This window comes from Primulina eburnea, chromosome 1 (assembly GCF_022965805.1).
Source record: "Primulina eburnea isolate SZY01 chromosome 1, ASM2296580v1, whole genome shotgun sequence".
In the NCBI taxonomy this organism is placed as follows: Eukaryota; Viridiplantae; Streptophyta; class Magnoliopsida; order Lamiales; family Gesneriaceae; genus Primulina; species Primulina eburnea.
Window position 1 is genome coordinate 6,740,256 of NC_133101.1, and position 17,272 is coordinate 6,757,527.

General features: G+C 32.7%; 1 protein-coding gene, 1 long non-coding RNA gene, 1 other non-coding gene and 1 pseudogene across 3 annotated transcripts; 2 read left to right on the top strand and 2 right to left on the bottom strand.

Moving 5' to 3' along the window:
* The first annotated feature begins 551 nt into the window (after positions 1-551).
* On the top strand, positions 552-8,044 carry LOC140810770 (uncharacterized). Its single transcript, XR_012113292.1, has 2 exons — positions 552-629; positions 7,734-8,044. It is a non-coding gene; the product is annotated as an uncharacterized lncRNA (long non-coding RNA).
* Positions 2,334-4,650, bottom strand: LOC140809757 (nuclear intron maturase 3, mitochondrial-like; annotated as a pseudogene).
* Positions 8,045-8,634: 590 nt separating the features above from the next.
* Positions 8,635-10,835, bottom strand: LOC140810774 (two-component response regulator ARR17-like). Its single transcript, XM_073168669.1, has 5 exons — positions 10,070-10,835; positions 9,621-9,703; positions 9,195-9,275; positions 9,036-9,106; positions 8,635-8,942 (listed from the first exon to the last, which is right to left on the bottom strand). The coding sequence occupies exons 1-5, from the start codon at positions 10,203-10,205 to the stop codon at positions 8,822-8,824; spliced, it is 492 nt and encodes a 163-aa protein (XP_073024770.1). The 5' UTR covers positions 10,206-10,835; the 3' UTR covers positions 8,635-8,821.
* Positions 10,836-12,340: 1,505 nt separating this feature from the next.
* Positions 12,341-12,412, top strand: TRNAH-GUG (transfer RNA histidin (anticodon GUG)). Its single transcript has one exon. It is a non-coding gene; the product is annotated as a tRNA-His (tRNA).
* The last annotated feature ends 4,860 nt before the right edge of the window (positions 12,413-17,272 follow it).

Below are 17,272 nucleotides of genomic sequence, written 5' to 3' on the forward strand. Positions count from 1 at the left end.
AGATAATCGAATTCAAGAACGCTAGTCAAATACTTAACTTCTCGATTAAGTCGGACATCTCTTCATACAAAAATTTATTTAAATAAAAACGAAAAAAAAAAGTTGTCATGCTGTTCAAAGCTTTGCATTTTCTAATTTATGATTATTATTATGTCGATCCAAAATCCAGCCTACGTATTCCCATTATCGAAATTAAATTGTGAAGTATATATTATTATTATTTATATTTTACAATAATAATGAACGCGAAAAATCTATAAACTTATTATAAAGCAGTATAAACTTTTTTTAAAATCTCTCTTAAATAAATATTCAAATTGAATATAAAAAAACTTGAATCTTATGCAAGTTTTTGCCCAAAAGTTTTAAATTCTAGTATATATTTTTCTAGTTTATTTCTTACTAAAAATTAGTTTAACACGAAAAAAATTATTTTATACATCAAAAACTTTGTAGATAAAATAAAATTAATTAGTACTAATTATTAATTAGGTGGCCCAACGCGTATTTAGCACGATTTGTAAATTGTAATGTTCTCCATATATAAATATATATATATACAAGCACACGCACAGGCACACACAATTATTATATCTCCTATACAAATTCATCAACAAAGGGCCATCCAGGTAATTTATTTTTTTTCATATTGGAAACTAAAGATTTAACAAATTGGATTAAAAAGTGTCCATAGATCACTAGTTGCTGCTGCTGCAATCCGTATATCAAGATTCTCAGAGTACTGGAATTCTTGGATTTGAGTTTTTTTTAATGATTTATATATATATATATATATATATATATATATATATATATATATATATATATCTACTTATATGAAAGAGCGAATAAATTTTTTTGGGCCTGTTTTTGTTCCGTAGCCGGTAACTTTCATAACACGTGTCATGCACGTCTCTCTCCACCACAACAAACAAAATTGAGCAACATGTGGGTCCGGTTAAAAAGGCAGAGGACATTATATGCTCTTCTTCTCTTTCCTTCTTTCTAGCATACTTTTCACTTGTTTATTATTTCTCGAGTTCAGAATCAATGCCAAAATCAACCTACTCGCAATCCTGAGGAATTCATCTGCCATTTCTGTCAACTTTAGGCTTCATTTGGCTTACTTCACGCTCTAACATGCACACAGAAAAACTCCGCATCCGCACCTACTATGGCGGCGGCGGCTGGTATCAAAATCGAAATCGAAAACCCTAGAAACTTCTTCAATCTGGATTCGGATCCAACGACAAAAAATTCATCCTCAAACATCCCAGCGACGTCTTCCGAAGCAGATGCTGATAAATCGACGGGTAAGTTCGAGGAGGTCGATGCGAAAACGAGCGACGTTAATGGCAGCGCTGCGTTTACGGATATCCAGAAGAAGATGAAGTACGCTGAGTGCTTTGGAATGTCTGTCAAGTCCACTGAAGAGGAGAAGCGAGTTAGTATTTGACGGTTGTTCCAGGATTAAGCTTTAGGTTTGTTACTGGGAGCTTCAAGATGCAACCTTTTATAGAATTCTGAATGTAAATTAGAAATTACTTTATCAATCTTCTCTATTCACTGCTACTCTTCTTTCATGTTTCATTTGTTTCTAACGAAGCAGCCATATAGGATCATTTCATGATTGATTAAACACTTTTGATGTTCAACTTCTAAGTTTTTTCCTGCAGGAATTGCTGTTATTTTGTTGTTGGGAGAAATTACTTTCATCTGTGTTGAGTGGATTTTTCTCCTATGCTATTAGACCTCTATAGTTGCCTTTTCAGAGTATAATAGCAAATAAAATTTACTTATTTTGTGGAAAAAAAATTGGTCGCACGATACAAATGTAGGTTTGGAACTTGTACATCCGTCAATGGATCAGATTCTTCCAAGAAAGCAGAGGAGAGCTGGTTTAAAATAATTATGTGATGTTTTAGACCACCTCTGTTCCACATGTTTTGTAAACAATCCAGTTCAATCTAGATTTTTTCACGAACTATTTGTCAAGGTTGATTTACATAATATTGACATGAAAAAAAGTGTATTCAATAATATAATTGGGTGAATAAATTTAAAATTTACATTCAGTATAATTAATTTCAAAAATACTTATTTTTAGAAATTTTATTTCGAAAATTGTGTTACATATTTTGTTATTGTCCTTCTTGTAAAGTTTTTGAGTTAAAATATAATATAATAATATAATAATAAAACGAAATTAAAATAATATTTTAAACATTGCTTATTGAAGAATTTAAAATTTATATGAATATGAAAATTTAAAGAACAAAAAATATTTTCAAAAAATATAAACAGACAAAAGGAGACATCATGAATATTAAAATTTTAGTCGTTTTTCGATCAAGACAAATGTATTTTTTCAAAATGGGTCAAACCCAGATGATAGAGCCTGCTAGACTCTGACCTGAGTCCAGCCCAAATAGTATTTCGACACGGCCCAATGAATCATTTCTAAATAGACTATTGATTGCTTGATTGTCTCAGGCTTGGTGGCTTCGTGTTTTTCTGCTAAAGTCAAGATACAAGAGAATCGAAGATGATAAGTTACGATGATTTTCATTGTTCGGAAGTTGTGGCAGCAGCAATATAAATCAAGCCAATTTCTTCCCACCCCGGTACAACATTTTATGTCGACATCTTCAAGAACCATAAGCCAAGTTAGAGGCCTAGGACGACCCGTGCTATTGGTGAATCCAACCATCTCGACTGCCTTCCGAATGAGTTACATGGGTGCATCGACTTTGACTTACTGTCTTGTCAATTCCTCGATGGTTCTTTCGTCATATTTCCGGTCTTCTTCCTCTTCTGCTCTTTTCACTTCTTCCTCAAACACCTTCTTAGCCTTCATCGGTCTCAAATACTAATCAACTTAATTGACGTTGGAAGTTGGCATAAGCATCAACAAGATCACGTGGAAGAGAATTTCGAATATTTTTCAAAGAGAGAAAATCACCAACAGACAATTTCAGGTGCCATTCATCTCATTCATCCACAGATCCAAGAAACTCTTGAACCACTTCCTATCCCAAGTGCGAAAAATTTGTCTCGCTTCATTCTCAATCTGGAACTCGAATTTGAATCGATGGCTCTATTTCAACTTCCTGAACATATGCTTCAATAACTTCATTCACTCTTCCTATTTCTCTCTTATACATTTTTCAACTCCGAAAGTCGGACTTCTTTTTCCCTAATATACTTTTTTTGTGCCATAATAGCTTTCTCTCTCTCGGCGGACGGAACACCAAAGGTGCAACTACCTGAAGCTTCATTCCCATGAAGTCTATCTTCTCATCAGCCGCGCTATGAATTACTGCTGTAAGTTTATCCACTCTCAAATCGAAATCGCGTTATAATAAATTCACTACTTTATTCTTCAATTCTAAAGCCATCATCTTTGTTCCCGAGGTAATAATCAATATCTCATCCAATAATCGGACATCATAAATCTTTAATGGCTTATAAAAAACATGGTCGGAATCTCTTTCAAGCCGAGACAAGATCATTTTCGATGAATTTAGGAATCTCTTTATACGTGCTTAATCGTAATTCTTGAACTTCCTTATCAAACCTATTAAATTAAACATTGATCAACATTGAACTCAATGCGGATTCTTGAGGCAGACCACTGCCTAAACAAACCCCACCCAATTCAACGTTGACTGTCTTACATTCAAACAACCTTTTTATCAATTCTAGATATGCATTATCTTCAGTTTTCTCACCCAATAACAAAAACAACTTATCAATATGGCCAGAACTAAATAATTCACGATCAAATTTAACAATATATCACCAATTTGGGTTTGCCACCGAATTCTTTAAATACCGAATCGATGTGTGACGGCCCAAGTTTGCTCGCTTGTCATAGCAAAAGGTAGCAAACCTGTCATCATAAATAACTTCAAGCTTAATCCACAACCCAACCCGATCATTTTTCCCGGGTCAGCTATCGAGTCTAACCCGAACCCGAAAACCCCGAACCCAACATGATTTTTTTCGAGTTGGTGAGTCGTATCTGATTTTGACATCTCTAGGCCTGAGCCTCAACAGTCTTTGCATCAGAAATATTCTCTACACCACAACTCTTACATATAATATTACAAACATCACTAGCTTAAGTCATATTGTGCATATGCACTTGCTAATTGTCATATAGATTTATATTTTAGGCCTAAAGGTTTAGCAAGCTGGATTCTAAATCTTTTTGTCAATCACTTATTTTCATGTCTACCGATGACGTAGATCTCTTTCTGTGAGAAAGAAATTGGTTCAGACCTAATTACAAAATTTAATTGCATTACCAATTTTTAAAAAATTATAATTTCATTTTATTTCATTTTTTATTACCATAATGACTTTTTTTCATACTTAACATTGATAGAATATATTTCCCATTTTTTATTTCTTTAACATTTGTACTTGAACAGATTATTTTTTATTAATACTTTTAAAACTAGCCATATATGTTATAACTATGTCAATTAAATTAAAAAGAATTTTTGTTTAGATTTAATTATTTTTATGCATTTAGCAATAAATAAAGTTTAAAAAAATACATATACAAATGTAGATGCATGTTTCATTGCTTGAAAAAAAAATGGTAATACAATGGGTAAACACCTCAAGAATTGAGGTTATCATACCTAGTACTATACTGAAAGCGTGAATAATGTAAAACGGGCCTGTTTTTGTACGGTTTCCGGTCACCCAAAAAAATACGTGTCAGATGCTGAGTCTTCCAACAACCCAAAGGCATTCGCTGTCAAGAGCAAGTTGTTTGTCTCACAGTTGTGGTAGTCGGTTTTCCCTTCTCCTTCGTCTCTTCAGCTCCTATCTACTTCGCCCTTTCTTCCCAAATTCCTTCTCTCCTCCACCTTCTCCGTTGTACGTCTTCTTCTCTGCCTCCGGTTACCTTTTGTTTTTTTTTTTTGCGCATCATTCTGCTTATGTTTTGTGCCTTCCCCCTCCGCCTTGTCCGTTGTTCATCTTCTTCTCTACCACCGGCTAACTTTCGGTTTTTTTTTGTCCTTCGTTCTGCTTGTGTGTCGTTCTCATTTAACCCGTAAATATTTTATTAACCTTTTCTTCGGTCACCGTCCATCTCGCGGATTTTTGTGTTGAATGTTTTTGCCCACGGAGCGACCTACTTTGATTTTGCTTTGAACAGTGTCAATTAGGTGCTTTTTTCCCTTGGATTCGTTTGGCTATGGTGTTCTACGCTCCGTTTTTTTGGAATAACTTGCTTTTTTCCCCCAGTTATCTGTAGTCTTGCTGTTTTCCAATATTGTTTTACAATTTTTTTGGCTATTTTGTTTCTAATCTAATGCTAGGTTGGGTTTGATATGCGATTTTTTGTGGTTAATAAAGGGATTTAGCATATTCGTTATTGACCAAAAGGATTCGATTTCCCAATTATCTGTAGCGTTGTTGTTTTTTATGATTGTTTTAGTATGCTTTGCGTTTTTTGGGTTTTCCCGGCTGTTTTAACGCTCAGCTCTGGCAGCCAAACCATATAGCTTTGATTTAATATAAGAATTATTTATAGTTCCTCATATGCTTTTTAAAGGGTTTTATTATATTTGTTATTCATTTGCGAGATTTGGTTTCATTATACTCGACGAACAAACACACTTAAAATATTTTATTTATTTTTATTTTCCTTATAGAAAAAAAGGTTGACTCTTTCTGTTTTTACAAGGAAAAAATACAATACTTTTAGGAAAAATTGAAATACTCAGGCTCAGTTTGCTTTATGATTTCGGGGTATAAATTATTTTGTTTGCTATCACACTACTGACTTGTTATATTGCTTAGCTTAAATAATTTGTTATTTTGTTGACATATGTAGGTTGGATTTGAATTTGCTATATTGAAGTAGCTGTTTTTTCATTAAGAAGCTTAACCAGCTAAAACCTATGGCGATTTCTTCTACTCGCACTTTATACAGGTTTGATCTTTTATTCCCGAGTTATTAGTTCAGCTTCTATCACTCTTACTTTGTTGCTATATATGTTGGTTTTTTTGTTCATGTTTGTTATTATTATTTTGTTACAGAGAGCTTTTATTTATTATATTTTGTGCTGCTAAATCAAAGTTTATAGCCCAATTTGTTTTTGGTTTTATCTTGTCATAGACAGCTTTATTTTACATTTTTTTATATCAGCGGGCTAATAATATTAAATGTGGCTACTTTGAATTGCTCAATATTATGAATTAACTACGATGCCGCCGCAAAAAAAAAAAACCTCAGTAGATATAAACAAGACTAATAACTCTCGTAAACGAAAATTTGTTTGTCCAAATGATCGTAGGTTAGAAAAAAAATTCGGCGACAGGAAAAAAAAATGCAACGCATGATTTGCAATAGGTTTATGTAGAAAATACTATGGCCGACCTATTATTGTGTATAGCAAATGGTCCAGATGTGCTACCGGCTGTGCCAGATTGTAAATATTGTGGTGCCAAGCGCATATATGCTGAGCCACCGACATTTTGTTGTTCTTCGGGAGAAATAAATCTTTTGTCTTCAGAAATGTTTTCTGATTTGGTACAACTGTATACTGGCAATGATGACGATGCAAAGGAGTTTAATATGTGCGTTCATAGTTATAATAACATGTTTGCTTTCACCTCAATGGGAGTACATTGCGACGAAATTTTTGCTAGAAGAAATGCTGGAACTAACCCACATGTGTAGAAGTTAGTCTTTATATTTCGTTTTACACTTGATCACATTTTTCCTATTGCAATACATAAATAACCTTTCTAACGTTCTTGGTATACAATTTCTTTCTATTTGATATATCTATTTTTAAACATTTCAGGCTATATCTGTTATTAATGACCCAACTACTGGCTAATTTGTTTAGCTTCTTTATACTTTTAGTCAATAAATGACGTATCATAGATATGCCGACCAAATATTAACATATGATATAGCTTTTGCAAATATATTGTTACTTAATCTTGCTTACGAATAATAATTTGTCTTCATTAGAGAATTTTTTTTTAATAAAATCTCCATATTTTCACCAGCTGTTTATTTCTAATAAACTTAAATAGTATGATTAGATTTGCTAGCCTTTTTTCTTTTCTGATAAATTAAATTTCTACGATTGAACACCATCTATTAAACTAGAATCTAACTCACCTTATTGTGCTGGCTTTGTTTTCTTCAGGTACAATCCCAAAGCAGAAACGAGGAATGAAGTTATGAAGCTGTTTGTTTTTCCTAGGCATGTGCTACCTATATACATTACATAGAATTTATGTGAATTAGCATGCTATTATGAATTTATGATGTTTAAACTTTATTAATATTTTTTTAACAAGATTTAGTAACGTAAAGCTTGCCTCTTAGCTTTTCCAAAAATATCAATATTCACAAAAACTAAAAATATGACACTTTTGGTTATAAATACATAAAAATCCTTTAGGTACCCACAAACTTTTTGACACAGTTCATTATTTAACCAACTTAAAAACTTCTATAAATGTCGCGCATTTTAAAAAAGGCTTATACAATTAAATATATACAAATATGAATACACATTTTGCGTTTTTAAATTATAAACAAAATTTACCATTTACTATATACAAAATTGGACAAACACCTAACAACATTTATCATTTACCGCATAAAAACTTGGGTCAACACCTCAACAATTTGAGGTCCCTATATATATATATATATATATATATATATATATATATATATATTTCAGATTTATATACGAAATCAATGGGCCACAATCGCCACCATCACCACCACCATGACCACGACCACGGCCTCGACTACGGCGATCCGATCGTGGCTTGCTGCTGCTGGCCATGTTTATTGGTTTCCTCTGTGTTTAGAATGATAGGGAGATGCATGTTTGTTGTGTGTTATCCTGTGCTGCAGTGCTGCGGATGGGATGATTGCAGGCATCATCACCACAACCATTTTTATTGATATATTTTCATGTTCTTGTCATAATTCTTGGGGATTATGTATTAATAATTTTTTTAAAAAATTTGGTGGGATTGATTAATATATGATAGTGGGTTAATTCTTTTGTTCGATTTGGTTTTTGATCATTCGGACGTCTGATAATTTTTTTTTGCCCATTCTTGGTAAAGTTCATGCAAAAACTCAAACATAACATTTGATCGACAGATATAAAGTGTTACAAAGTTACAATGTTTGGTATATATTAAGGGAAAATTGTATTTTTGGTGATGTATATTTATTTTTTTGCGGTTTCGTTGTTTTCAAATTTTAGTTTTAGTCTGCTATATATGTTTGTGTTTGGAAATTTTCGTCGTTTTTCCAAAGTGAAGCAACTCGGGAACCACACCAAAAAAAGGCAAGAGTTCACATTATGTTATGCAATTTGATGTGCTAAAATGAAATCTCTAGTGATCGATATAATGGTTCTGGTTGTATTTAATCAAGAATGCTCAAGTCCTCACCATGCACCTTATCGATGTGATCTATTCTTGTAGGCATATAATGCTACCTTTCTGACGTGCGAACGGGCTCGATTTCGATCTCGAGTGCAGGCCATAAAAAATGGAAATAAGTGTACTGAACTCATTTATTCGTAGCTTGGATTTCATTTGGTCAATCTGTTTTTATTCACATTAGGCTAAACCCATAGAGAAAAACTGAAAATTATGACAAAATATTTGTAAATTATGGCATAAAGAAGATGCAAATCCACATTGATGTGTGGGCCAAAAAGTCAAAGAAACTAACTGAAAATTTGCTTCCTTTATCAAGAAAACACTGTCTAAGAAATAAGAAGTCACAAAGTACTAAAGAACTGAATCAGACCAAGATTTTGGAGGATGTTCCCACTGAGGATTGTAGCAACTGGCAACTCAACTTCTTCACGTCTGAGTATTTAAGAGGCTTTAGCATGAACATTTGTGCGCCTTCCTCTAAGCACCTATCGATCGATTCAAAGAATTGTAAATGTGATACCTAACCGTAACATGTATAGAAAAGTATCTTGAACTAAGACAAGAAACATATGAATTACTTGTTTATACGAGTTGGGACGTTTTCGGATGACATTATGATAACAGGCACATCCTTCATGACTGATGATTCCTGCTTAGGAAGATTTCAACATGAACTTTCTAAATTCTCGTATTAATCAAGTGAAATTATTCTACATTTGGAGTTCATAACAACTCACCTTAATTTTCTTGAGCAGTTCATATCCGGTCATTCCCGGCATGCAATAGTCTGTGATAATCATATTCACCTTTGAGACCTTCTGCATTGCAAACAGAAACGAGGGACTCGAAAATGTCAACATTTGGCGCGACGAATATGCAGAAAAGATCCCGAAGATGAAACTGGATCTGGGATTTAGTAGTTTGCTAATATGTTAAATGCTCTGCTAATATCTATAGAGCTGCAGCAAGTGAATCAAGCCGCTTGGCCAAAGCTCGACCTATCTAGCTCGAGCAACTTCTTACTTCTTTAGTGACACACCAGTTCTATAATTTCCAACTTTTCAAAAAATTCAGGGAATTTTTACTCATGTGAGCCAAGTTCAATATTTCGTTTGCCCATCAAATCGAGCTAAAACTAAGATAATAATCGCGAAGTTGCTTACTTTGTTATTCACATTGCTGCTCTGGTTGTTATCTCCTAAACCAAGATACTCCAATGCCCTCACTCCATTTTCTGCAGTAGTCACTGCAAGAAAAACATATATAAGTACATAAACCTTTTTTTTTTAAAAAGCTTTTTTGTAAAATGACCATTCACGCTCAAAATTCTTAGATTTTTCCCCTTGCACCATTGATTTTGTTAAATTATCTATCAAGAAACAAAAGCATCGATAAGTTTCTCACCTCAAGCAAGCCTCAAAAAGATACTAAATGGTAGGCAATATTCTTACAAAAATGACATTTTATGTGAAAATAAATTCATTTCAAGAAACATAAACTCTACATGGCAATCAAGGCATTCACACACACACACACACACACACACACACACTGAGATTCAGTAAAATCGAGACAAATTTTAGCCCAAAAAGAAGGAAATTGCCATTAATACCTTTGCAAGATGAATTCTTGAGCAATTTCTCAACAATTTTACGATCGACTAAATTGTCATCAACCGCAAGAACATGAGGTTCTTCCACATCACCCACCGTTCCCTCTCTGAAATCACCCGAACCCGAAGTATCCATTTTTATCACTTTCTTGACTATACAGCCAGAACCCACCTAAAAGTAGCACCAAAAAACACACTAAATAATATCCATAAAAATTGGAAGCCCACCAAGAAAGAGAAGGAACGCAGAGTCCCTCAGCGTGGTTGGTCGTATTTAAGAGAATGAAAGACCCAAAACCTTTTTGGGTTTTCAAGAAAAAAATTCAAATTTCCAAAGTTTGTCACAGATATTTCGTGATCTCCTTAAGTTTCCCTGGATTTGATGCAGTATTCGATCACCAATAAAATCCCGTTTTGGTTTAGAAAATTAAAACAAAAATCCAAATTTTCCACCTCCAGTACAGTATCAAAATCAGTATCAGAATCAATGTCAGAATCTCCTCACTGCTCCATGAGATCCTACACTGATGCTACTACTATTATGGAGTACTAATCTTCAATTTTCTCGCATTGGGTCTTCCTATTAATAACCGTGCCATATCTTCACAGGATTTTACATTGAAAACATGGTAGTACATAGCCATAGCCATAAATGATGAAATCTCACAACATTAGGCTACTGTAAATCTCCGAATCTTTCGAAAAGATGAGAAAAATGGAAATGTGGTTATTTCTTTCCAGGGAAAAAAATAATGGCCTTCGGACATGAGAAAAACACGTCATGTAGGATCATGGCATTCCCCCCTATGAAACTCGTATTTCCAAATTCCAAGTCCTGGATCAGGAAAATAAGTACATGAGAAAAGATTGAAGTATATGTATTTTCCTTGTACTATAATGGTGTTCTTATAGACTATTTGGATTGAAGTATATGTTTCATCGTAGGAATCAAAGACAATTTCCCCGACATGTTATATGATTTTGGCTTACTTTGCTTACCTTAGCTCTATAAGAGTCGAATCAGTGTTGTGTTCCATGGATTCAAAGCAAAAAAATCTAAAAATGACTTCTCTTGTTGTGATAAATGATAATAAAATTTAGTGAGTAAATAATAAATATAATAAATATTATATAAATACACCAACAACAATATATTATATGAAAAATAAGTCAATAAATATTTAAAATAATTACATAAATAATATTCATCTATCTCTTTTAGGAGTAAACATATTTATCGAATCTTTATAATCTAATTGTCGAATCATTTTTTTATTAATTAACAACATAACTAGTTCATTTAATCTATCTTTTGATATTGTTGATTAAAAAAAGTCTTTATTAACTTTAATTTCGATAAATTTCTTTCTGTCATTGCAATAGTTACTTATATGGTTAAGAAAATTTTATAGACAATATAAATATTTCGAAATAAATTATTCGTAGCATATTCAAAAATTGTTGAAATTTCATACAATACTTCATCAAATTAGTTAAAGACTACATCTTTTAACTTATTTGAACTCAACAAATACCCCAAATTCTCTTGATATTGTTTAAATTATTCAAATCGAAATTGAAAATACTTCGAGTTTGATAAATTATAAAAATAAAATATTCAAATTTATCTTCTTTTTATTTACTATTGGGCTAAATTTTTTTATTTCACTAAGCCACATACTCAAAATATATATGTAATAAAAAAAAAAATTATGCCCCCTCTAAGGCTGTGGTCTCCTGGACCTCATAAAAGGATACTTGGAGATTTATAAGAGGCTGCCTTAATTTGGATCATTACCCACATAACCATTAAGATTATCACAAAACTGTTACGAGACGGTCTCATAAGTCAATTTCATGATACAGTTCTTCAACTCGATCCATAAAAAATTATTACCAAAAATAGACACGTGAGACTATCTCACATAAAGCTTATTATAAGATTATATATGCAGTGTATGGCCATCAGCTAGACTAAAAGGACTGTCATCAACTCGACTAAATGACATGAACTTAACATGTTTCATATATTATGCATCGATAGCAATTTAGAAGGTCGGGATTCCGAATGTTCGCCGTAGACAAGTGTGCCAAGCAATATTGCCATCAACTCGACCAAATGGCTTGAACTTAACTGATACGTTTCGTGTGTGGTCCGAAATATGAGTAACAAGAGATTCGTGTGTAGTGGCACGAGTTAATGATCAAAAGTTCAAGGTTTGTGGAGAATTAAGTTATTAATAAAATCTTCCGGGAGAACCAGGACAAGAAGTGGCTGTAGTTTAGTGGTGAGAATTCCACGTTGTGGCCGTGGAGACCTGGGCTCGAATCCCAGCAGCCACATATATTATTTTGAACTATTTATTTAAAATATAAAATAATAAATGCCTTATTTCTATTGACTTTTATTTATTTTTGAAATTCAATGACTTGAATTTTTAAATTACGAATTTATGTATTAATCTTCGCATTTAAATAGTCACGGTTTTCTAGAGTTCTTTTTGGTTTTACTAACGGTATTCCTAAATATTATTTTTAGATATGTAGAAATTAAGTAATGTGATTTATATTTAGTTTTTTAGGTAAAAATTTTATGCCTTGTTGAGGTAATTAAAAAGTAGTAAGTATCTTGTGAGAGGATCTCACAAATCTTTATCCGTGAAACGAGTCAGTCATGTTCATATTTACAATAATAAGTAATTACGTAATAATTTTTCATAGGTGATCCAAATAGGATATTATTATCACAAAATTAACAGCTCGTACGACCGTCTCACAAAATTTTTTTTGATTCATAAGATAATGTATTGAGGGAAAATATAATATAATTATAAAAATAATTTTTAGTGATGAAAAACTAAATTAAATACAATAATTTCATATATCAATGTTAACCTAGATATGAAAATATATTTCGAAAGAGAGAACATATTTCCTTATTATTAATTTTTTTTATATAGATTTTGTTTAATCGAATCGATAACCAGACAAAAAATGAACTTCGGCTTAATTTTTTCGGTCCGGGCTAGATGCGGACTTGGAGGCTTGGAGCCCATCTCAAAACCACTCACTATAATTTTTTTCTTTAATGATGAGAATCCAAATAATGTACATGTCGTGGCATGCACAAAGAAGTTGTGCAAACTTTACAGTGAATATTTTGTCACTAATAGGAAAAGGCCTCAAAGGTGAAGCTTGGCCATCCTTGATACTTCACTTTCAACGTTATGGTTTGTATAGATATCTATGTTTGTTTCCATGTTCAAATCGGATGCCGACGATGGACAGATCCCGTGCCATAGATGGACTCAAATGCTGTGTATTGCGCTTGTCCAGATGGAGTCGCCGAAGAAGAGAACGTAGTAGACGATGTTGTGAGCATTGTAGGCTAGCTAATTGGTGGTTAATTGGTTATTGTAATCTTTTTTATTGTGTATGATTCAACTTCTTCAAGAAAATATAACCCCATTAATATTTTTTTCAAAAACTAAACATTTTTAAAAAATATAATGGGGGAGATTATTTATCCTCTTGCACCATTGATTTTGTAGTGGTGAACAGGAACTCTGCTTTCTTATCTCAATACATAGGCAACTCTCATTATATGATATGGATTCGATGTCCAACTATGAAATACTTGAGAAGATGAATCGAAAACTAGGCGCAAATAACCAACCAAAATATTCATTCTTGTGGATAAATTGAGAATTGAGAAAGTAAAACTTTTTTTTGGAGGAGAGAATGCGATTCTAAAATCGAGGATGACCTTAAGTGGAGTAATCATGTTCTGATCTGATTTCCATTCGCCACTCTTAACGTAACATTGTCGGTATTCAATCATACATATACTATGTGTGATTAAATTTTAATATAAAATATAATGTAACGTACCGTAGTTTTTAAACTACTTAAAATTTGTGGAAAATAAAAAATTTTCTTAAATAAACAATAATCTTTAAAAAGATGCAATATGAATAAAATGCTTGATTAAATATTTGAAATGTAAACGAACATGCACCAAGTACTTGTTTTAAACACAAGAAGTGATTTTCTTATAAATCAGAGTAAATGAAATAACATGTATAAAAATCCTTGAAAACTAAGCGGTCCTCGGGTTAGACCTTCGCACCGTCCGAGCCAACTCACTGGTCCCCACCTCTTGTCTCCTCATACTCGTCCTCACCTGCATCGATCAAGTCTACTGAGTCTAAAGACTCAAAATGAATAAACTGAGCATAGCAAATAATACATAATAAAATCACATGATTTTTAAAGTAGACCATACATACTTAAACTCTGAATATACTTGTATAAACATAGACGTGCCAACATTTCATAAATTTTTTCATAAACGTACTTGCATCATACATACTTAAACATGCATATCATCATCATTTTGTATATAGATATGTTTCAAAGTAAGTGACACATAACATAGTGTGTCTGATCAGACTAAATCACAGTACTGGGCTGACAGGGATGTCCATTACCACATACATAAGATCACCGGTCATAATTTACCAGGTGGATTGGTCCCTGGTCATATTTTACCATTTTCCAATCCTGATCAAAATCCGGTCATACTTTATCAAGGTGGAGAGGTCCCTATACACGTTCTCCGGTTTCTAAACCCGTTCATATTTGGCCACAAGACAATTACCATACCTCAAAAACATAAAATATTTTCTTTTGCACGTCAAACATACTTACATAGTGTTGAGGGATTCGTTGGATCTCGCTTGGGCTACTGCTGCACATGCTAACACGTATTTCAAGCAACTCAAATTTCATAACTTAATCATGACATCGTACTCACTACCAAAATAATTAAATAACTTATGATTTTCTAGACCACTAGGGACTTGACCATGTAACTATCATACTAAAATATAACATTGATCCCCAAAAACAATCCCGATATAAAGTATGAACATTCTCCAATCAATGGAAGTTACGGACCAAGACTGCCCAAAATAGCAACCCAAACAACCTTGAACTAGTCATAGGCGTCGAGACATACGGCGCTGCTAAGCCTAGATTGCCAGCGCCGCGGCGCTACAAGCACCGAATTGCTAGCGCTGCGGCACCACACGGGCAGCAGCGTGGCAATACAAACATTGAAACGTTGGCGCTGCGGTGCAACGAGGACAGCGCCGTGATGCCCGACCTACGAAACATTTTCCCAAAAATGATTCTTGATCAAAACTCTAAGCCATACTCAACCGACTCGAACCAACCCATCGAGATACATCCTAGGACGCTAAGACATTGACTCTAACCCATACAAATGCCCCAAACATTCCCCAAGCAATGACACATAACCACAACACATCACATTCCCATAAACCCGAAATTCGGCATAATTCGCTTCCGTACGACTTCTATTGAAACCAAAACCTTATCAACTCAAAACGAAGCATCCACTAGCATTTGATCACTACACATGACACACCTAAACAAAGCAAAGACCACTCGGCGATTCCCAACGAAGCCTGCAACCAAATAACTTAAGAAACATGAAAAACATATTTTTAAAAACGTCACAGTTTGAGCAGTCGCACAAAAATGATCATAACTCACTCGTTTCTTGTCCAAAAATTTCGGATTTACTGTCAAATCGAAGGTATCAAAAAGTACTACGTTTTATATGTTGAAAGATTTTCCAGAAAATCAACCTAAAATTTGCAGAACTCGAAATGACAGCAGACTCGGTTTTGAGATCTAAAAGTTTGATCCAAAATCGTTTTAAACATTTTTGCTCAAACTTTTGCATTACATACACATATTTCTACATACAATAAGCATCAAAATGTTTAATATGACAAGATCGATGCGAAAACGAAAGATTATACATGTTTTCGATGATTATACTCACAAAACGACGAATAACGACGTGAGGAGATGTGAGAATCGATCCAGGACGACTTGTGGCACGATTCTTTCTACAAAACCAGCGCGAATCTTCTGAAAATCGATGGGAAGGGATGATATGGAGGCTGCTAAAAGAGAAGGGCTCCAAAACCCTTGGTTTTCCCTCAAAGAAATGAAATGTGTGTGTGTAATTGTGTGTGTGCGTGAATGACATGTGTGTGTGTTTAGGTGTTAATTAGGGACTAAAATTGTTTAATTGAATGATTAGTGATAAAATGATACTAATCTAATTATTTAATCCCACGCAAAGATTTAATAAACTAATTTACAAGATTTGAAATCCCAACTATTCAAATTAGTATTTTTGAAAAGTCTAAAATCTCAAAACCATCTAATAAATTAAATTAGATTTTGAAATGCTAAAACTTTCATAAATCATTTAAAATACCAATTTTTATGGCATGAAATAAAATACCACATTTTCATAAATCGCCTAAATCGTCATCGGTCTCGTTTCCCGATCCCGCATCGAATATTCGTCTGAAACATAAAACTCAAGATTACGTTTTAACGTACATCAAATAAACATGTAATAATTTAAAATAATGAAATTCATAAATCATGTATCGTTAAAAATCATTTTAAAATTTAAATAAATAATTCAACAATTTAATAAAGACATGGGTTTACGTGTACTGATTTTGGGCTCTACATATAATCTTACGTACATTATTTTGTATATAAAATATAAAGAAAAAATTATTTCAATGTAGGTTTATATATTATTATTTTTATTTTTCAAAAGTTAGTTTTAAATTAACTAACCCTTTTTTTTCGTTTTAGGTAATCCACATCTCGTTATCTTAGTATAACATTAACTATAAGATATTGTAATTCTTACACCGAATATAAAACTCATCTCCAACCCATCAAATCTAAACTCTGCACTAAAATGAATATTTTCAAAATATTCTCTATTATTTTATTCATACCAATTAATTTATTCCACAACATATTTTTAAACACAATAATTAAAATATATATCAATAATATTGAAAATAATTTCTATATTTATATTCATTAGAAATATTAATGAATTAAAAATTATTAAATCTATTTTAAGAATTACTTCAAAATTTTAAAATATTTAATCTTATTATTTTAAATACTTAAACTTATTATTTAATTAAATGTAATTAATCGATTATTAAAAAAAATTACAACCACACTTAAAAATCATATGTAGATGAATTATTACATACAACAAATGTTATAAATAATGCCTCTAAAATAAAAATGAAACACAAATATCCAATTTTTAATTAACTGAAT

Coding starts and splice junctions, on each gene's coding strand:
- LOC140810774 (XM_073168669.1), bottom strand. CDS start 10,205: ATGGATACTTCGGGTTCGGGTGATTTCAGAGAGGGAACGGTGGGTGAT. Junction 9,276..9,620: donor GCAGCAATGTGAATAACAAA/GTAAGCAACTTC, acceptor TTTGCAATGCAG/AAGGTCTCAAAGGTGAATAT. Junction 8,943..9,035: donor GTCCCAACTCGTATAAACAA/GTAATTCATATG, acceptor ATCGATCGATAG/GTGCTTAGAGGAAGGCGCAC.